The sequence below is a fragment of the Balaenoptera borealis genome (genome assembly GCF_965194805.1).
Source record: "Balaenoptera borealis genome assembly, chromosome: 4".
Classification (NCBI taxonomy): domain Eukaryota; kingdom Metazoa; phylum Chordata; class Mammalia; order Artiodactyla; family Balaenopteridae; genus Balaenoptera; species Balaenoptera borealis.
In genome coordinates, this window is record NC_138861.1 from 122,863,455 (window position 1) to 122,884,782 (window position 21,328).

Consider the following 21,328-nt stretch of genomic DNA (forward strand, 5'->3'; position numbering starts at 1 on the left):
CACCATCTTAAAAGATTATATTTTTGAGCCCTCTGTGATGGCAGGTCAGTCGCGGGTCTAAAAACCCAAACAAAAAGAATCTTGAATCAAATACCACGTAGACCAATATGCATTTCAAAGGCACTGCCACGTAGTCAGTGGGTTAGGGTTTTTGTGTCGTTTTCTTTCTTTTTGGGGGAGTGGGGGAGGGAAAGGGACTCTCTTTCATGTTAATCTAATTGTGCATAACCCAGGCACATTTTACCATGTAGGGAAACTTTCTCTTTAGCGTCCTTCCCTACCACACACTCGGGCCTCCTTTCATTCCTCCCTTTCTGCAGTCAGAGTGCTCCCCCGGTGTACATTTGGGGGAGATTCCCAGGATGGTGATGTATTCTGCTTTGCTGCTGAGGAATTTACTATCCCCCCACTTGGCAACAAATGAAAGTGGGTATTAATTTCTCAGAGTGCTGGTAGAAACACGAGAGAGGGGCTGCAAGAATGATACCCACCTAAATCTGTATGTAGTGCACAGCAGGCCACCGTTTCAAAAGAGGGAGAGAAAAGACAATGACAAGAAAGAAAAGATTCTCCTGAGCTGACTTCTCTGCATTTTGCGTCGTTAGGTTTTGGAGAGAGATGCGAGAGGTTCGGGGCCTGAACAGAGTCAAATTATGCAGCTGCGGGGATGCCAGGTCCTCCAGAATAGGATGCTTCGTTTAGATTTTCCACAATGCTATTGAAGTGCTTATTTTCCTCCTGAAGAGACACAAACAGATGCAAACTTCTGTAAACACTTTAGAAATGAATTCAGTGAGTTTGGCCTCTCAGCAGTGCTCAATAGCTGACAGAAAAATGTCTAATTAGTGCAAGTGGAAATAATAGGGCCACTTGGATTCCTTCCATCCTCCTCCAACTCTACTTTTCCAAGGAACTCAAAGGGCCTTTGTCTGGCAGGTCACCCTCTCTCAGGCTTTGTGCTCCAAACTATTAAGAGTAGAAGGGGGAAAAATAGATGAGGGAATGTTCTCTGCTCAAATATATGGCGTGTTCACGCAGGATGCAGAATGGGGTGTTTGTGGCATCCTTTACAGGTGCTCGGGAGGGATTCCTCCATTGGCGACAGCCAAAAGCAACTCACACGTGCATGCTAAGAAACCTCCCTTTCAAGAACCAGCTTTCCTTCACCAATTGCCATAGAGCCTACTCATTTTCCTTTTTTTTTTTTTTTTTTTTCTCAGCTTCCAGTAACATCAGTCCTTAGACTCAGTGAAGAGAAGAAATTAAATGAGAGGTTTCACCATTTTCTGAGATAAACCTTAGAGATGTTATATGCATGATCTGTTATTTCCTTTTTACTCTGTTGAAAATTCCACTGACATTTCTTTTAGGAACCTGTCTTTGCTTGTTGTTATTTTGTCAGGAGAATGGGAGCACGTGAACGGAATTCTTTTTTCCTATTTTTTTTCGTGGTATTCCTCTTCATTTATTAAGCACCCACAATGTGCCAGGCTCTGTGCTGAACATTTGACCCACATTTCCTCTAATCCTAAAACAGCACTGAAAATAGGTACTATCCGCATTTCACAGATGAGGAAATTGAGACTAGGAGAGGTTTAGTAACTGGCCATGGCAAGCAAATGGAGGACCTTGGACACAATCCAGATACCTGTGGTTTCATCTCAGACATTTTTTTATCTTTAGAAGTTTGATTTGGATCATTTTTTATATCTCCCATGTCCCTAATCCCACCTAATTTTTACCCTACCTTCTTTTTTTTTTTTTTTTAAGTAATTTTAAATTTATTTATTTATTTATTTATTTACTTTTGGCTGTGTTGGATCTTCGTTTCTGTGCGAGGGCTTTCTCTAGTTGCGGCGAGCGGGGGCCACTCTTCATCGCAGTGCGCGGGCCTCTCACTGTCGCGGCCTCTCTTGTTGCGGAGCACAGGCTCCAGGCGCGCAGGCTCAGTAGTTAGGGCTCACAGGCCCAGTTGCTTTGCGGCATGTGGGATCTTCCCAGACCAGGGCTCGAACCCGTATCCCCTGTATTGGCAGGCGGATTCTCAACCACTGCGCCACCAGGGAAGCCCTACCCTACCTTCTTGAACTTATAAAATACAGTTAAAACTGTCATTCGGGGTTCAATTTCTATTGATTTCTTTTTCTTTTTAGTGTAGGCTTCTTTCATGCCTGGTAATTTTTGACTGGATGCCAAACATTATAAATTTTACCTTATAATATGGCAGATAATTTGGGTGCCTGTAAATATTCTTGAACCTTGTTCTGGAATTCAGTCAAGTTAGGAAATAGTTTGATCCATGCCATGCTTGCTTCTAAACTTTCAGACTGGGCCAAGAGCCATCTTCCTCTGAGGTTAATTTTGTCTCACTACTGAAGCAATACCCTTCTGAATATTCTACCCCCTGCCCTGTGAATGACATGATTTCCTACTATGGCTGGTAGAAACACAAACTACATGAGGCTTGGGGATTGTTTCCTCTGCTCCTTTCAGGTGGTTCTTTCCCCAGCCTTGGGTGGTGTCTTTTCATACATGAGCTGATCAGTAGTGTTCTGCTGGAGACTCAGGGGGGACCCTCTGCAGATCTCTGGACTTCTTGCTTTGTGCAGCTCTCTCCTTCTGGTTCTCTGCTCTGTGAACTCTGGCCACCTTAGCCTCTACAGACTCCTAGAAGCTCCATCTCCTCAACTTGGGAAGGCCACCTCACTAGACTTGTAGAGCGTCCTTTCAGCTCTGTGTAAGAAATTCCCAGTTGGAGTAATCCCCAGCTAATCACCAAATTATCATTTGGTCTTGTGGTACCAACTTTCACTAGAAAATTTCAAAATGCTGTAATTAAAGGCCATCTCCTGGAAGGTTTTCTTTTCTTTCTCTTATTTTTAAACACATAACAAGAACACTCTTTTCAATTGGGATTTGTTTTTATTTGTCCCTGTTTTTTTTTTTTTTTTCTTAGAATTTTTTTTATCATAATAAGGGATACAGGTTCCTTAGAACCACTGTTTGGACTCAGTGAGTGGTGAGTTCAGCCCTAGCTACAAAGACCCAGATTCCTGTGCCCAGATTAGGCCCTGCTCAAAATCACCTTCATCAGGCACAGGTGGAAAGCAGAAGAAAAACTGACCCTTGAGAGACTTGGGTTCCTCAAGTATTAGCTGAGGATGTAAAGAAATTGAAACTCTGTACTGTTGGTGGTATTGTAAAATGGTGTAAACTCTATGGAAAACAGTATGGTGGTTCCTCAAAAAATTAAAAATATAACTACCATTTAATCCAGCAATCCTATTTCTAGGTATATATCTCAAAGAATTGAAAACATGGCCTCAAAGAGGTATTTGCACACCCATGATCATAGCAACACTGTTCACAATAGCTAAGCGGTGGAAGCAACCCAAATGTCCATTGACAGATGAATGGATATAGATTCATCCATACAAAAATTGGTATATACATACAGTGGAATATTATTCATCATTTAAAAGGAAGGAAATTTTGTCACATGCTACAACGCAGGTGAACCTTAAGGACTTTATGCTAAGTCAAGTAAGCCAGTCACAGAAAGACAAAATCTATATGATTTCACTTATATGAGGTACCTAGAATAGTCAAATTCATAGAAACAGAAAGTAAAATTGTGGTTACCAGGGGCTAGGGAGAAGGGAGAAAGGGTTGTTGTATCAAGTTTCATACTTGCAAGATAAAAAAGTTCTGAAGATCTAATTCACAATAACGTGACTATACCTAACACTACTGAACGCCATTCTTAAAAAAAGCTGAGGTGGCAAATTTTACGTTCTGTGCTTTTTACCACAATAGAAAAGAAAAAAAAAAAAGATAGAGATGAGTTCCTTCCTGCCTCACCCTGACCCTTTTGACTTTGTAACTTTGGAAAGTCAACTTCTCAGCCGTGGTTTCCTTATCTTACTTAGATTTTGTAGTTACTATAGATTTAAATGAGTTCATTTGTGTGAACGTTTTTCATAAACTAGATGGTACTACGAAGATGGAAACCATTATTATCAGGGAGGAAAGGGTGGAGAATCAGCCCTAGAGAATAGACCGGCCTCTAAACATTGCATCCCTTGTAGGTACTCAGTTACCCCAAAACTGAAGTGAGGCACCTGTGAGAATGGAGAGCAGAACTAAACATGAAGCATGCACTTCAAAGAGAGGGGACTCACTGTGGCTTGCTGAGTACCCTCCACAGGGTACATAGTCATGAGCAGGGTGACAGGAGTAGAGATGCTGTTTCAAAGAAAGGTTTAAGGGAGCCTGGCAGTGGCAGAAGCTGCAAGTTCTACAGATAGCAGCTGAGTTTGCAAACCAAAGGGCTATATTTATGTGTAGCTAGCAGAGAAAGGACTCTTGATCAGAGACTGTCCTTATTAAACAGAGCTGGGCATACATAAAATCATCAATTTCCTGTTCCATCTTTAAGTTTACATTTCATGAGTGTCAAATGACTGACATGTTCTCATTTTAAACCTTGTGTTTTTCACATTGATAGTTTATTTGACAAACCTGAATTGCAGTTTTGAGCGTTTCAGTTTTAGTTAGGCTTTTTTGGTTGGGTGAAACAGAGGCTCACACAAGCAAACTCATAAAATGGAGTGTACATTGTTATGAAGATACACGTGGAGCAATAAAGGAAACCTGTAACTCTTAGAACAGCACTTGCGAAAAGGTGGCTTTGGAGTCACATTCTTGGATCTTCACTCTGGTGTCGTCTATAAATGTAGCTTAGCTACACTCTACTCTCTGCTTCTTCCCATCCTGCAGCAACTGGAAAATTCTTTCTATTCTTCTTAGTTCAGATCAATAAGTTCATTTTTCAAGCCAGGCCACAGAGTCATGGGCCAGGTGTCAGGTGGGTACTCTTGGGTTAGCCTTGAGCTGGTGGTAAGATGGGGAGGGGGATCAAGGTCAAGTAGCAAAATACATTGCTGCTTCAAAGGCAGTGGCTGTGGGCAGAGCAGTTTCCCTTAGAAAGGGTTACGGTGTGTCAGGCAGTGATTAATGTTGGGGTAACTAACACCTCTCTTCCCCTCCTGGAGCAAACTAAGATATAAAACAAAAGAGTTAGGCAGACAAGAGATTAAATATTACCTTTAATTCTGACAAAGGCTAAATTGAAAGGTATAGCTTGGTATTAGAACAAGGGGGTCTGCTAGATGAACCCCAGAATTATGTTGACTTCCCCATTCAGTCACAGAAATTACTGGGCCAAGCAGAACACCCCATGTAGGGTGGCTTTCTGATATAGAAGAGCAGAGAAGAATCCGTTTCCTTTAGACAACTCGTTCCCAAAAGAAAAAAGAGAGGAGCTAAGCCATGCATGCCCAGTTTCTTCTTCCCAAATTTTCTAATCAGTGTAGTCCACCTCTCCTGGGACAGAGTGGGTAAAGGAGTAGAGAGAGGCCAGGAGTGCTACAGTACTTGAGCTCCCTTCCCGTGGAAGGAAACATCAAAAGGAGAGAAGAGGTAGGTATTCCCCTAAAAGTTGGCATCACTATCACAGTTTCAGTAGTGATCAACTAAGAACAAAAGGATAAATACAAGAGCACATTATCACTTTTCAAACTTAAAAAACCCAGCGATAGGTTAAAACCCTTAACAAGTTAAGAAAGCATCAGTTTGAAAAGAGAAGGATTATTGTACTGATTCTTGGTAGGCAAGGTATAAATGAAAAGAAATAGGATTCTAGGAGTAAGAATGGGAGGAGTGATTCAATTGGATGATTAAAATATTGGTTTTGACCTTTAAATAAATAGAACCTGCCTCTTAGGATTGTTGTGAGGATTGAATAAACTAATACATATAAAGCTTTTAGCACTGTGCCTGGCACCTGGTTTTGCCCAATAAGTGTTAATACTTATGTGGTGAAGAAAGCAATGCTTGTATGATAAGATTGTGGTAGGAGAATGGGCAATGCTTACAGTGCTTTTCTAGGCTTCATACGTGAGCTAACATGCCCAGAAAAAACTCTGCTTGATATAGTTTAGCAAATGGAGAAAGTACTAGTGGGTGGTAAACTCATTTATGCTAACAGCTGCATGACTTTCAGTGTCTTTTGTATAATACCTTAAGAGGCCAAAAGATGATTTTTTTCCATAAAAGTTTGCCTCGTTTATCTCTACTTCTCACTCTTTATGTTACACTTTCATTTCATGTCTGTTTCTTTTCTTATTTTATTCATTAACTAAACATAGTCATATAAAACAAATATAAAATATTGCCTAGAAGTCTATATTTCTTCTTAATTAAAATAGAGGCAATAAATGAAACAGAATATTATGAACTGACATGGAAAGTTCTAGATGTTATGATGACCAAAAAAATAAAGTAGCAAAACAATATGTCTAGTGTAATGTCATTTAGGAAGGGAGGGAGGGAGGGAGGAAGGAAGGAAGGGGGAGGGAGGGATAGAGAGGAAGGAAGGAAGGGTGGGAGGAAAGAAAGAAAGGAAAAGAAAGGAAGGGAGGGAGGAAAGAAAGAAAGGAAAAGAAAGAAAGGGAGGGAGGGAGAAAGAAAGGAAAAGAAAAGAAAAATAGAGGGAGAAAATGAGAAAGAGAGAAAGAAGGCAAGGTAGGACAAAGAATCAATTAATGTCTAAATAAACAGAAAAGGGTAGAGGAAGTTCTGGAAGGATCTCTGGGAAACCACTATCAGGAAGAATGAGAATGAAATTTGTGGGAGGAAGGGAAAAACTAAGGAGTCAGAAAAAAAAAAGGGGGCACTTTTAATTTTTACTTGGTGTTTGAATTTTTTCATAACAAGAAATATGCATTTATTACGTGTATAATATTAGAAATGTAATAGGGAAAATGGAATGAAAGAAATATTATTTTATCCCACAAATGAATTGGGTTTTTCATTATCGTTATTATCATTATCATTATCTTCTTGTTCAGTAGCGTACTGTTTCCTCTCCTAGCTCTAGGTTTTGTTGTTGTTCTTGTTTTGATAGTAATACCTAGAAGACTACTGGTCCCAAGACTGCCTTCTTTTCTGCCCGACTTTATTTCTTTTCATTCAGGCGTCCCTGAAAGCCTCCATCCTCGCCAGGGAGTGTGCCACCGCCGCTGCCATTGTGTTCCTGAGCGACCGGTTCCTGTACGGGCTCGACGTCTCGGGCGAACTCCTGCAGGTCGCCAAAGGGCTGCACAAGCTGCAGCCAGCAACGCCGATTGCCCCGCAGGTGGTTATTCGCCAAGCCCGAATCTCGATGCACTCAGGTAGGCTCCCTTCTGCTGGCCCTCCTCGTCCCGGAGTCATCCTGTCTGGAGCTCACCTTCCTCGGGGCTCCCTGACTTCCGCGGGGACGGCGGGCACCGGGGCCCTCGGGCCTTCTTTTGCAGCCGCCGGCGCTCCCGCCAGCCCGCCGCCTCGCCCTTCCCCCTGCCTCTAGCCAGCACAAAGGCCCTGGCATAAAGGATTTCAGAGCCAAAAGCAATAGAGAAAATTGTGAAAGGGGGTGGAAAATACTAATTGGAGCTTTTGTCGTCTAACAAATCTGTCCTGCTGCTTTCAAACAGGGGTATCTGAATTGCTATACTTCTGACCAGCAGCCTTTAAAAAACAGATTAGAATTCTACTATTTTCTCTTAGCTCTCCAGTCTCCTTTCTGTAGGGCCACTTGACTATGCTAACAATAGACCTGACAAACCCACTGAAGTAATTTGAGATATTTTTCCATCACACGGAACACCGGTACAGTACCTGATTAGGCCTTAAAGTATCTTTTTTTTTTCCTTCTGTCACTTTGAATAAAATGAAAAATGAGGCTGACATTCTAACTTAGGCTGTAATGTAGAGGGCGACTGGAGGGGAGAGGGGCCTGCTATGTGTTACAGCAAAGTTCACGTCCATAGAATTCTTGAATTATTTAAATTACTGATAACCATGAGGTTTAGAAACCTGCAGCCTGCTGTTCTCTTTTCCAAGAGTGAAAGGATAAAGGATGAAAATAGAATGCAAGTTGCCTCTCCCAGAAACAGGACTGGCTCATTTTTTAAATTGGGTTTAGCTATTGCTATTGTTTTAATAACTCTGGCCTTGAAGAAGTTAAAATATATTTTAACTACTTCATTTCCTTTGAAAAGGAACTGCACTAACTATACTGAATGGGACAGTTGCTGAGTACAGAGAGGGACAGAGATAAAAGGACATGAGAGGCATGGGCTTGTGGAGGTTAACTTTTCAAAAGCCCAAGTTCATTCACTCTCAAGTTCTTGCAGCTGTGCATAAATTGTACCCATATCTTATTATTTACTTTTCTAAAGTAATTGCATCAACAGAGTTGAACTTAGGAAAAAATTCTTACTTCAAATGTCCATGATTTGGGACATTTTATAATGTTTGGGGTTTATCATGTTGAGGGTATGAGAAAAACCTAACCACTAGTAAGCCTTCTGATGGCATCAGATGGAATAATGTGTAGGCAGAGCATTCTGTTAGGGGAACCGAAAGTCGAGGGCTGGGCGTGCGTGGGCAAACTAATGTTGGTTCTCATCAAATGGAACTTGGAACAGTTACTGAGGCATGTTTCATGATACACAGATTTACAGATTTGCTATAGTGTGATGTGGAAATCAAGGTCAAGTGGTAAGTAGGTATGTTGATAGCTTTGCTTTACACAACCAAATAATCTTTTCACTTACTTGTTTGGTTGATTGTTCCTCTCATGCCTCTGACTAAGGTGGTATAGACTTTTTCTCCTGATGACAATTAAGCCTTGATACCATCATGAGCGGTACGCTCCTCTGCCCACACATCACATGTCTAAGGTAACAGTCCTAGATCTTATTCTGCAACAGTTGGGGTTGTCTTTTCCTCAAAGATACTACCAGAAATGCCACAAGAAAACAGACACAGCCTCAGAGTTAAAGTGCTTATCTGTAAACTTCTGCCCCCAGACATCTCTTGAGGCCCTACCTACACTGGGTTTCTCAGACAGAAAGGGGGACTTAGAGCAGGGGTGGTGTCCTGCAAAGAGAGCAAGGTACAGTGAAAAGGGGTCTCAATCCCCAGCATTTGGGAATCCTGGGATAGAGAAAGGAGAGGTGTGTATGATGTTATGAGGGGTAAGGAAAAGGAATAAAGATCATATGAAGGGACAGCACAGTCTTCCTGTTTTCCCCTTTGACACAGCCCATCCTGGTATCCACTCAAAACCCATTCCAAAGGTCCAAGCATTCAATGTTGTGGGATTTCAGAGGCAAGAGAGGATGCCCTGGGCCTGCCCAGCTCACTTCTGCCTGAAATTAGGAGACAAAACCTTTCAAGCCACAGTTAAAAATAAAGAGTCAGACTTCCAGTTCCGTCAGCGTGGAGGATTGAGCAAGTGCAGAATCTTCTCCCATTACATAAATATCATGAATTAAATATTTTTTAAGTGCCTGAAGCATAGAAGACATTCAAAATCAGAATAGTGGACTACTGCTCCTGACACTATAGCCAAAGAGATTTACACTTGGATATAGTCCTAGGGGAAGGGATTGCCACTTTAATTCCTGTGCAGGGATAAGAGACAGGGCCTTGGGCCTATGTGGAGTGAAATATTTGCATAAAGCTGGAATTCTTAAAGGTTTGCACAGCTATGAAATGGGACTGAACCGCTCTACCAGCCCACCCAGAGAGGTGATGAGGAAGCTTATTCTCTGCCCAAGCTCTGAGGTGGAGGCCAAAAAAAATCTCTGAAAAGAAATAAAAACCCCAAGTCTGTGCCAGATGCCTGCGTGGAGTCTGAATTTACCCGCAAGAGAGGGAATCACCCACCAAGTAATTAAGAAAAAGCTAATTCAGGACTGAAATTTCTGGGACCTAGCAGATCAAGTACAAAATTATGCTGTAGAGAAACATCCACACTCCAGAGGCATCTCTTAATGTCCCGACCAGAAAGGTACACAGTGTCACTTCTGCCACATCGATTGGTCACAGCAGGTCACAGGGCCAGTTCAGGCTCAAGGAGAAGGAAAATAAATTCTAGATTCCACTTCTTGATGGAGGAATGGCAAGGTCAACGTTGCAAAAGAGCACGTGGGATAGAAGATATTGTTGTGACCTCCTTTGGATCACAGTCTACCACAGTCAGGTATATGTCTGTATCTGCACTTTGAAATAGGGTGGTCAGGGAAGGCCTTATGAGACAGTGAAGTGACATTTGAGCAAAGACCTGAAGGAGAAGGGAGCAAGCCTTGGAGATATCTGGAATAAACGCATTCCAGACTAAAATAAGTACAAAAACCCTGACATGGGAACAAGCCTGGCAGATTCAAGGAACAGTCAGGAGGCCACTGTAACCAAAGTAGAAGGAGTGAGGATGAGGGAAAGAATGCTAAGAGAAGAGGTCAAAGAAGTCCCAGGGGCCAGGTCATATGGGGCTTAGAGGCACCTGGGAGCAGAAATGGATAAAAGGATGAATGATTGAGTTTCCTCCTTACAGAAAAACAGCCATCCATAGTTTAGGCCCCTCCTACGTGGTGTTAATGAAATAAATGAAAAGTTTACAAAGAACCTCTCTACACACCCCCCAAAAAAATTCCTTCCTGATAATTCTGTAAATAGACCTACTCACGGGCAACTCTCCTCCACTTCTGGAGGCATAGTTTTCACAAAAAGGAGACACAGCCTTTGACAAAGGTTTGCCTTTACTTCTCAAGCCTTACTCTATATGAATGGATTATTCATTCATATGAGTGCATATGTGTGTATATATATATGTATACGTATATGAATCTAATTGTAATTTCAGATACTGTACAACTTCCCACCTTACCAGTTCCTGAAAACTTCATCTTCTTTTTCACTTTTGTGTATGATGTAGTTACTGATTTTAAATTTTAAAATAGAATGTTTCCCTGTAACACCCCATAATGTGTTAACCTTAGAGCATGAACAGCAGTATTTAAAGCACATGTTCAGAACTAATTATGTGTTGCTTCTTTTCAGGGAAACTTTTAAAAGCAGAGTATATCCTGAGCAGTCTAATAAGCAACAATGGAGCAACAGGTAAGGTGCTCTCATATCTTCACAATGACCTTCACCCTCCGTCCCTACCAGAGTTCCAGTTTAAAAACAACTTAATGGGGACTTCCCTGGTGGTCCAGTGGTTACGACTCCATGCTCCCAATGCAGTGGGCCAGGGTTCGATCCCTGGTCAGGGAACTAAGATCCCACATACTGCAACTGAGCCTGCACACCGCAACTAGAGAAGCCCGCACATTGCAACTAGAGAAGCCCGTGCGCTGTCATGAAGACCCAGCACAGCCTAAATAAATAAATAAATATAAACAAATAAATAAATAAAACTTAATGACCTGGTAGTTACTAAACACTAGACGTTCCCAGAACTACCTAGGACTGGCTCTGCTACTGATGAATGAAATGGCTTTGGTCAAGCAGGTTACTTCTCTATGTTTCCATTTTCTCTATTTAAAAACAAAAACAAAACAAAACAACCCAACCAAGTCTTCTAATATCGCCCTGCTTTATTGTAGAGTGTGTTATCTAATCAACATTCGCTGTGAAGGTAGGTAACTCCCTGGACCTCAGAAAGGGCTCAGCTACAGCTTTGAAAAGAATTGTGAATGGAAATTGAGCCTGTAAATTCAGGAGAATACACTTACAGTTTTATGTATTTAAAGGGTCTGGAAAATAAATTTTATTTTGCTACAGAGGAGCTATAATAAAAACTTACTTTGAAATAGATTTCTTTTGATATTTAATCATACATGAAAGGAAGCAAGTCCTAAAAGTTGGGTAACAATTTAAGCCTCAGATACCTTGTCTGAATTTCTGGGCACTTAAGTCAACAAGTTTCCCATTACGTTGAACACAATTCCTAGTCGACTTTTAATCTCAATATGCTTGGATATAAGGTCCTGAGCTCCTTGAAACTTGTAGACATTTCCAGTGGGGAGGCAGTTTGAAATACAGATATTGACCACATACCCCCATTTGTGGCCACCATCACTAACCTACAATATGCATACTTCCCATCTTCTACACCACACACATGCACACACACATACACACACACACACACACACACACACACACACACACACACACACACACACACAGATTAAAAGCTAGGGGGAAAGTAAGGAGGGTGATGTGACACAGAATAATAAGAGCATGTAATAATGAGTCTGACTTTATTTTTGATGTTTGGCAACTGGCAGCTGTCAGGCCCCAGCTTCTTCCCTCTTTGCCCCACATCTGGACAGGCTGATTTTTTTAAAGCTCATTTATCAGTAAACCCTGGCCTAGGTGTGGGAACCTTTACCCCAGACCCACACCCTAATCACAATAAAAACAAAAGCCACTCACCACTCCTTTCCCGTAAGTCAAACGGACCAGCTTGGGTGCCTTCCCTGCTCTCCTCAGAAAGGCTCATTGTGTGAGCACTCAGTCTTTTCATATACTCTGAGTGCGTGTGTAGAGTCATCAGTTTCAACATTCAAACTAGTTTTGGGTGGATGGGGTGGATCCCGCCCTCCATGAGGCAACCACAAGACAGTGGAGGTGACACTGTAGTTAATTAACCTGGGGAAGCCTCGAAGGCAATAACATTGAGGACGAGCCCTGAAGTAGGAGCTAGAGGGGGCGGGATCCCTCCCTGTAGGTAGAGGGAGTGGCAAGTGCAGGTACCAGGAAGCAGGAGACGGCTGCTATTACAAGGAACCCAGTGGAGCTGCGCGGCAGAGCCCAGTTGGTAACGGGGAGAGGTGGAGACCAGGCAGGATTCAGGTCCTGTGAAGCCCCATAGGTTGCAGCAAGAAGTATGGACCTGATTTTAAATACAAAGAAGAGATTGTCTCCCGAATTTATATCACATGTGTTCATTAAGGCTTCTACGAAAATCATTTTATTTCACCAGGCTATTTCTTTAATAATTCAAGGCCAGGGACCTCCCTGGAGGTCCAGTGATTAAGACTCCATGCTCCCACTGCAGGGGGCACAGGTTCGATCCCTGGTCAGGGAACTAAGATCCCACATGCTTAGCAGTGCAGCCAAAATAAATAAATAAATAAACATTAATTTTTAAAAATTTTTTAAAAATAATTCAAGGTCAAAAATGCTTTTCTTTTTTTCCTCTTTATTGTAGGTACCTGGCTGTACAGAAATGAAAGCGACAAGGTCCTGGTGCAGTCGGTCTGCATACAGATCAGAGGGCAAATTCTGCAAAAGTTAGGTACAGTCATCCTCTCAAGGCTCATTTACCAAGTCTGGCTACAGGATTTTACTATGGGCTTTTCTTATTGTATCTGGTTGATACAGTTCATCCCCACTTCCCTTGGTTTCCTTATGGAAAAGAGAATGACACTTAAGATGCCAGGAATGTTCTGAACATTAACAAAACAAAATATTTTTCTGTTGAGTTTTGTTAAAGAAACTTACAGTTGTATATTATGACTGTTAACCACAGGATTCTCGGTATTCTTTCTGGCATCTGGCTCTCAGCTCATTAGGACTCCGTTTGATATAGTGACACCTTACTGTAAACCCACCCTGACAGCTTACCCATTCGCTCCTGGGAAGGTATTCCTGAGTTTTACAAGCAAAGTTTATAGGACCCTAATTATACTTTAAAATGCAAACTAATGTATTTGAAATTTAACAGAGGATGGTAATTGTTATCTTGTAAATAATGGAGAAAATTATTTCTATATTAATATATCTTATATATACACATGTAATATATAATATTTCTTACTGTTTCCCTGTGAAAGGGAAAAATTATCTGTATTAAACCAACTGGAAAAACAGATTGCTGTTTTTCCAGCAGATTGTTATCTGCTGATTGCTGTCAATCTAATCTAGTCATATATTTTCTTAACAAAATCCAATGAATCTTCTTTCTGTATTAGTTTTTAAAGGTATTTTCTGACACAGGAGCACAGATACTCGCAGTTTGTCCCATGTCCTCCTTTTTTGCAGGGATGTGGTACGAAGCAGCAGAGTTAATATGGGCCTCGATCATAGGATATCTGACACTTCCTCAGCCAGATAAAAAGGTTGTTTGTCTAGTGCTTATTTTCTCGTTTCCTATACTTGTCTTTGAAAGATTATCTCCTTATGGCACAATTCAGTTTACCATTTATCAATTTTATTGGTCCTATTTTTATTGATTCTACATAGGCATCGGACCAGGAACATTTGGTAACTTCCTTCTAGTGTCTTGCTCGTCCTCACTCACAGCTAGACGCCTGGCATATATTTAGTATTTCTATATATATTTGTAACTATTTATGCATTTATTTCTACCAATCCATTTATTTTTATTGATACCTATTTTATTATATATTTAGCCTTTACCTGATTCCATAACAAAGCTGAGATGGTCAAGTTGCTTATATGCAAAATCATTTTCCTTGAGTTGAGTGGGAAAAGACTTCGATTAACTGTTTACGCAGCATCTTCATTCAAGAAATTGAGAAGCAACATTTGCTCTCCTACTTGATGTTTTCATTCTCTGTGGCTCTGTGAGAATATTCTCCTTGGGTTACACATCTTCCCAAGCTGTGTCAGCAGCGCTGCTGCCGACAGTCCTCTTAACAGCACAAAGATAATGGGGCGTGGGGACTCTGGCTTGGGCCAATTCATTATGCCTAGCAGTATGGACAAGTTAGTGTTGACAATCCAGTGAAGCCCAGCTAAGAAACAGCTGAGTTTACATTACTCCCGTGTCCTCAGGATGTGATGATCTTTCAAGCCCGGTGACATCCAGTTGAGAAGTATCCGCAGTGTCATAATAACAATAGCAATAATAATAAGCAATGGTTTATTTAGAAGGCTAATCATTGACTTTAGGCCTTGAGATGAGAGCAGCAATTGACTGTGAATTCCTAATCTGCGTTTTGTTTGTATTTCCTTACAGGGCATTTCCACATCACTAGGTATACTGGCAGATATCTTTGTTTCCATGAGCAGGAAAGATTATGAAAAGTTTAAAAGCAATCCTGAAATTAACTTGGTAACTATCACTTGTCAAAACCATGGTGCAGAGTGGCATCACCTACAAAACTGTCAACATTATTCTTGGTGCTTGGTTAGTTCTGTCTCCAGGAGTCAGGGGGCACAGTGTCTCCCCTCTTCAGGTAATGTGAGCAATCCTGGAGACAGTTCCTGTGGTGTCCTGTTTGGCTGTATTATCCCAGCACCTAGCCCAGTACCAGACCTACAGAGGGCACTGGGGGAAGAAAATACTGATGGATGAATGAACGAATGAAATCAAAGTGATAAATGCTTTGAACCCCATGATTTCCTTTCAAATTATCACAAAATTCAGTTTCCACACTTGGGCTATCTCAATGACAAAGTAAAGGGGTAATAACTTTAAGACTTTAATTACCATCTGTTCAAATCAGAGCATCAGTCACTTGCTCAGGCTCTTATCTGTGATAATAATGATTACAAATATTTGTATATTGCTTTATAATTCAAAAAGTGTGTGTATATATGTATATGATCCACATACACCACATCTACCTATGAGGTAGGTAGAGCAAAATGTGTCACTCCCGTTTTAGAGAAAAATAAACTAAGGTCCAGAGAAACTAAGTGACCTCTGCAACTTGTACAATCAGTAAGAAAGAACTGGGAGCTGAAGCCAGGTCTCTAACCAGTTCGGAGCATCGCACAGACATTGACTTCTCTCCTGCACTGCACTGCAATTGAGATTTTTAATGGTATCATCAGTTACTGCCTTTTTAAAAATACCAAAGCGGGACCTCCCTGGTGGCCAGTAGTTAAGAATCCGCCTGCCAGTGCAGGGGACATGGGTTCGAGCCCTGGTCTGTGAAGATCCCACATGCCTCGGAGCAGCTAAGCCTGTGCGCCACAACTACTGAAGCCCGCACGCCTAGAGCCCGTGCTCCGCAACAAGAGAAGCCACTGCAGTGAGAAGCCCGCGCACTGCAACGAGGAGTAGCCCCCGCTCACCGCAGCTAGAGAAAGCCTGCGTGCAGCAACGAAGACCCAACGCAGCCAAAAATAAATAAATTAATTAAATAAATACATTTATTAAAAAAAACACCAAAACAGCAACAGTAACTGTACTCAGTACTAATTAGTGTAGCATAAGAACACATACAGCTTGGTGCTAGCGATCTGAATCTTAGCAAAATGTTGCTTTTGCCGTCAGACAGACCAAAACACAGGAAAAGGGTTATGCCCCTTGTTCAGTGAAGTTGTCTCTGAGGACTGTTTAAAATTGCAAACTGCCCTTCTGCCTTGGACCTCCTCAACCTCTTCTCACTTTATTTTTCTTTGGAACACTTGCTGCCATCTCAAATACTATGCATTTTACTTATTTTGTGTATTGACTGATCCCCTCCCCTTAACAGAAAATAAGCTTATTGCAGGCTCACTGTCTGCTCTCTCCTTCGTGGCTAGAACAGTGCCTGGCACATGGAGGTACTCAATACATATTTCTGGAATAAATGATTGAATCTTAATTGCTGTGAAATTGTACATTAAAGGGCTCTTTGCCAAGAACAATGCAGAAATCATCAGTGAATCTGACTGCAAAATGTGCAGAGTTCTGTGAACAAAGAGCTGCACGGTCCTCCAAAGAAACTTGTCTGAACTACTTTGCACAGGCAGGCAGCGTGAATGTTTGCACATGTGAGGCCTTCTCTGCGGTACGAGTTGGGGATGGATGATGTATGGGTGTGGGGGAAAGGACCGTCACTGTCCTGGGGTCTTTTGACCCACTTACTCTTTCTTGGCCCTGGTCTGAAATGGTTGTGATGAGGTGCAGGGCATGCCTCAGAATCTTGAAAGAAAAGCAAAGGAATTTTATAGCCTGTCTTTTGCTAATGGATCAATAATTGTCAACAGTACACTCGGCCTCCTGTTTTCTCACAGGGCTTGCTGAAGGAGTTTGACCACCATTTGCTGTCAGCCGCTGAGGCCTGCAAGCTGGCAGCTGCCTTCAGTCCCTACACGCCCCTCTTCGTGCTCACGGCTATGGTAAACAGTGCAGCCCTCACCGCTCCTCTCTCTGGTGACAGATGTAACTGGTGGGAGGGAAGGGTCTAACCTTAAAATAGGCTTTGTGTATATCATTAGATAATTGTGATCAGACCTCACATATGTAAAGGTTTTATCAGTCAGAGTAGTGACATCCTGGTGGGAGCTAAGTTAATACAGCCGGAGGATTTGATGTTATCTGCTCTAGAACAATGGTTCCCACGCATGTCAGAATCACCTAAAAGCCCTTTCAAAATACATATTCTTGGGCTCTACCCTAAATCCACTAAATGTAAATCCCTGGGATTTGTACCCAGAAACCTTTCATTATGAAATACTGCCCAGGCGATTCAAATGCACAGAGGGGTTTGGAAGCCACTAATCTGTTGTTTCGACTATTATTAAACAAATGATGTGTTTGTATATAGCAAAATTATTATGTCCACATTCCACGTGTAGACTCTGTTTGCTAAAACTAACAATAGCAACAATAACAAATTTATCGTCTTTGATCAAAAAGTATCAGGGGTACAGGAGGATGGTAGCTGGTAGTTTCTGTATTTTTCCATGGCACATGTTTATTTTTTTATAATATTTCTAATGACTGTCCTCCAGGGCTGAAAAGTTTTCCCTAATTCACCTCCAGTTTCCAATTCAGTGTCTGATTTTGTATTTGGTATTTTCCTCAGAATATTCGCGGCACATGCCTGTTGTCATATAGCAGTTCTAGTGACTGTCCTCCAGGAATGAAAAATTCATATCTGTGTGAAGCCAAAGAGGCCTTTGAAATTGGCCTCCTTACCAAGAAATGTGATGAACCAGTTACTGGAAAACAGGAGCTCCATAGTTTTCTCAAAGCTGCTTTCGGTCTCACCACGGTGCACCAGAGGCTCTATGGGGAGATGGAGACGGTCCACACAGCAAGTCAGCTCTGTAGTGAAGCTATGGGAAAGCTGTATACTTTCAGTACTTCCTCCAGAAGTCAGGAGAGAGAAGCTATCTCTCAGGAAATCATGTCTGTTATCACCAGGGTGAAGGAACAGTTACAAGTTCAAAGCTTCTCAAATTTAGATGACAAGTCTTATGTTCCAGAGGGTTTCAAGTGTGGGTTGGAGAAACCCATCTTGCATGGGCAAGTGGATTTCCAAAAAATTCTTGAAACCTATTCACAGCACCACACTTCAGTGTGTGAAATATTTGAAAGCACTTGTGGAAGCAACAAAAATAAACAGAAAGGTACAAAAACAGGAGTCTGTATCACTGATCTAAAAACAGAAACAAAAAACATAGATACTGTGAGTACTACGGAGGACAAACCACGTTTTGAAAAAGGCATGGTAATATCTTCCTCCCAAATGGCTAAGAATGGTTGGGAGAAACTCAGGAGGGTAGGAAGGAGAAACTGGGCCGGTTCTGATGCATTTCGAGTCTCCGTGAATGAAGATGTGGAGACTGAGGCTGAGTCAACAGACCATAGCAGTGGTGGGAGAGCTGTTTTGAACAAGTCTCTGAGTGACAGCCAGAGCTCCAGTTCTTGGAGCAAGTTATCAGGGTGTAGTTCTTCTACAAGCTGGGAGGAAGTGAATTACCATGTTGATGATATGTCAGCCAGAAGAGAGCCTAGCAAGGAAGAATGTCATGTGGACACTCGGTGTTCCACTGCCCCGGCAGAAGAACTGGAGATCGATGGGGAGAGCAGAGCTGTAGGTCCACTGTCTTCAGAGCTTCATGGTCTCTCTCTCCAGGTGTCCAGGGATGACAGTTTAGAGTCTTCTCAAAGTCAGCTACACACGCCCGTGCCCTTGACAACTTTTCCTCCTCATAACACAGCAGGCACTTTGTTGGCCTCAGGTACAGGACTGTTAAAAGGAGCTCCAGAAGGTATGTGGGAAGCCGGAAATGTGAGGTCCAGAAATACTTCTACTCATTCCAGACCCTCATTTGGTTCTGCTTCTTGGTCTTCTGATTCTGGTTGGCCCAAGAACATGGCCACATATCCTTCGATCCAAGAAGAAGAAACCTTTGAAATAATTGATAAGTTTCCAGAAATCAACTGTGATGCCAAAGACAGGCATGAAGAAGAGAAGAGAGAAGAAATCAAAGGAGACGCAGGTCCCACATTTAAAGATAGCCCCTACTGGGTTGACCCAGAAGAAGAAACAGCAGAGAGAGCAGAAGATATGCCCGTAGACTTCCACATAGTTGTGGACGAGCCTCTGGGCAAAAGTTCCATGACAGCATGCAGCACTTTCACTCCTCATTGGCTTGTTCAAAATCCTGACTCAGGGAAAAGTGGTGGCTCGGTCAAAGAGCAGGGCATTGACCCTGATGCCTCCACGGTGGATGAGGAGAGCCAAGTGCTGGACAGCACAGATGTTCACGCCGCAAGCACGCATGGCTCTCACAGACCATGTGCTCTGAGGCAGCTGCGTGGTCAGGGAGCCCAGATCCCCAGTTCCTCGGTAAGTGGTAACACTTCCATCCCTGTCCTCAGCGAGGACTGCACTACCACAGAGGAAGCAAATGAACCTGGAAACCTGCTAAACTGCAGCCAGAGTTCCAGCTCGTCCTCGGCATGGTGGTTGGAATCATCCGGCATTTCCGGTGGTTCTTCTGAGGGAGAAAACCCATGGTCCTTTCTGAATTCCAGTGGAAGTTCTTTTGTTTCATTGCCAGGAATGGCAACGCAAAAGATCCTTAAGGCTCGCACCCTGCAGCCTGATGACTTTGAAAAACTCTTGGCAGGGGTGAGGCACGATTGGCTGTTCCAGAGACTGGAGAATACAGGAGTTTTTAAGTCCAGGCAACTGCATGGAGCACGTAGTAAGTACAGCCTTTCAGGAGGCATCTCTGCATGTTCGGGGCCCTCTGAAGCTCTTGTTATGTAGATCACTTAAAGCTCATGAAAGATATCGACCCCTGTTATGCTTTGTGAATATATAGAGAAATGTGTAGTTCAGGGACCTTCTTCCCTGCTATAAAGACACACAAGGCAGTAAGGGAGAATCTTACAGGACTCGGGAGCAGTCATCAGTCAGGGCTTAAAACAGCTCTGGATGCCATATACACACCGCATTTGTCTCCTCCACTGATTCTCATTACCAACCAGCTGATTTTTCTGTATTTTTCCCATTCAAATCCTAGGGAGATGGGGTTTGACCTAGTAACACATCATCCTTCTAGTGGGCAGAGACTTTCACACCTGTCCTAAGTGGTTTCTTGCCAGTCAGTGGATTGATCAGGTACAATTAGCAACTGCTTCCTGCTTAAGGAACAGCGCAAGGTCTCTTCCCCTAGCAGGAAGCCTCGGCTGGGGCCACCCAGCCATCAGCATGTCCAACACAGCTTAGAAGTGGTGGAGAAGCTGGGAGAAGACAAAAGAAGGTTCTTCTCTTAGCCCAGAGGGTCACATTGTAATGCCCTCCAAGGTACTGAAGAATTATTTGAATGAGAAAAAAAAACTATTGTAAAATGCATTTCAGAGGAAATAAACTATGTAGATTGCTGAGCACTGGATACTAAAGTAGTTCTCAACACTGGTATGGCATGAGAATCTCCCAAGAGGCTTTTTTTTTTTTTTAAGGCTGCTTTGGGTCTTCATTGCTGCATGTAGGCTTTCTCTAGTTGCGGCGAGCGAGGGCTACTCTTCGTTGTGGTGCGCAGGCTTCTCATTGTGGTGGCTTCTCTTGTTGTGGAACATGGGCTGTAGAGGTGCAGACTTCAGTAGTTGTCGCGGGCTTAGTTGCTCTGCAGCATGTGGGATCTTCCCAGACCACGGCTCGAAACCGTGTCCCCTGCATTTGCAGGCGGATTCTTAACCACTGCGCCACCAGGGAAGTCCTGAGAATCTCCCAAGAGGCTTTTTAGCTTTTTTAAACTTCGAGTGCCTCACCCCAGAGATTCCAGTCTAATGGGTCTGTGATGTGATCCAGGCATCCTTATTTTTTAAGAGCTCCCCAGTGACTTTGTGTAAAGCCAATGTAAAGAACTTCTGTTTCAAAGTATTTCGGTGTTTTGCCTGCTACCTTGAAGTCAGACTAAAAGACAGATCAGGTTGTTGCCAAAAGAAGCAAAATTTTCTAATAATAGGGTTTCCCTGCTTACTGTGAGATTCTGCAGTTTCAAAATCACATTTCTGACAGTTAGGTAGCTGCCTTATTGTTTTGTCTGTGTGCCAATTTATGGGTGAAAAAACACATTGGAGGAAAGCAAGGCCCATAGTTGAAAAAACTGAACAAGTTATGCATTCTCTCCTTGCTTCTTCCCTCAGTTCACTGCCCTTTCTATGTGTGTGTGTGCAAGCAGCTCACCTTCCATTTCCTTCCCCAGCTTCTCTGATTGAGTCACC

At 42.5% G+C, this 21,328-nt stretch overlaps 1 protein-coding gene and 1 long non-coding RNA gene across 7 annotated transcripts in view; both read left to right on the top strand.

The window, feature by feature from the left end:
• The window catches only part of ALPK1 (alpha kinase 1), a 127,236-nt gene that overhangs the window by 98,172 nt on the left and 7,736 nt on the right, over positions 1 to 21,328 (top strand). For all 6 annotated transcript variants that reach the window (XR_014243798.1, XR_014243799.1, XR_014243800.1 and 3 more), the window contains exons 5-11: positions 7,037 to 7,235; positions 10,951 to 11,010; positions 13,112 to 13,198; positions 13,945 to 14,021; positions 14,885 to 14,980; positions 16,876 to 16,980; positions 17,670 to 19,803. Coding sequence is in view for 2 of the 6 variants with exons in the window: in XM_082389611.1 (XP_082245737.1) it covers positions 7,037 to 7,235; positions 10,951 to 11,010; positions 13,112 to 13,198; positions 13,945 to 14,021; positions 14,885 to 14,980; positions 16,876 to 16,980; positions 17,670 to 19,803 (2,758 nt within the window). In the remaining 4 variants the exon portion in view is untranslated. The remainder of the gene's footprint in view (positions 1 to 7,036; positions 7,236 to 10,950; positions 11,011 to 13,111; positions 13,199 to 13,944; positions 14,022 to 14,884; positions 14,981 to 16,875; positions 16,981 to 17,669; positions 19,804 to 21,328) is intronic.
• LOC309627616 overlaps positions 1 to 21,328 on the top strand; it is a 111,933-nt gene that overhangs the window by 67,331 nt on the left and 23,274 nt on the right. The gene's annotated exons all lie outside the window — the stretch shown is intronic.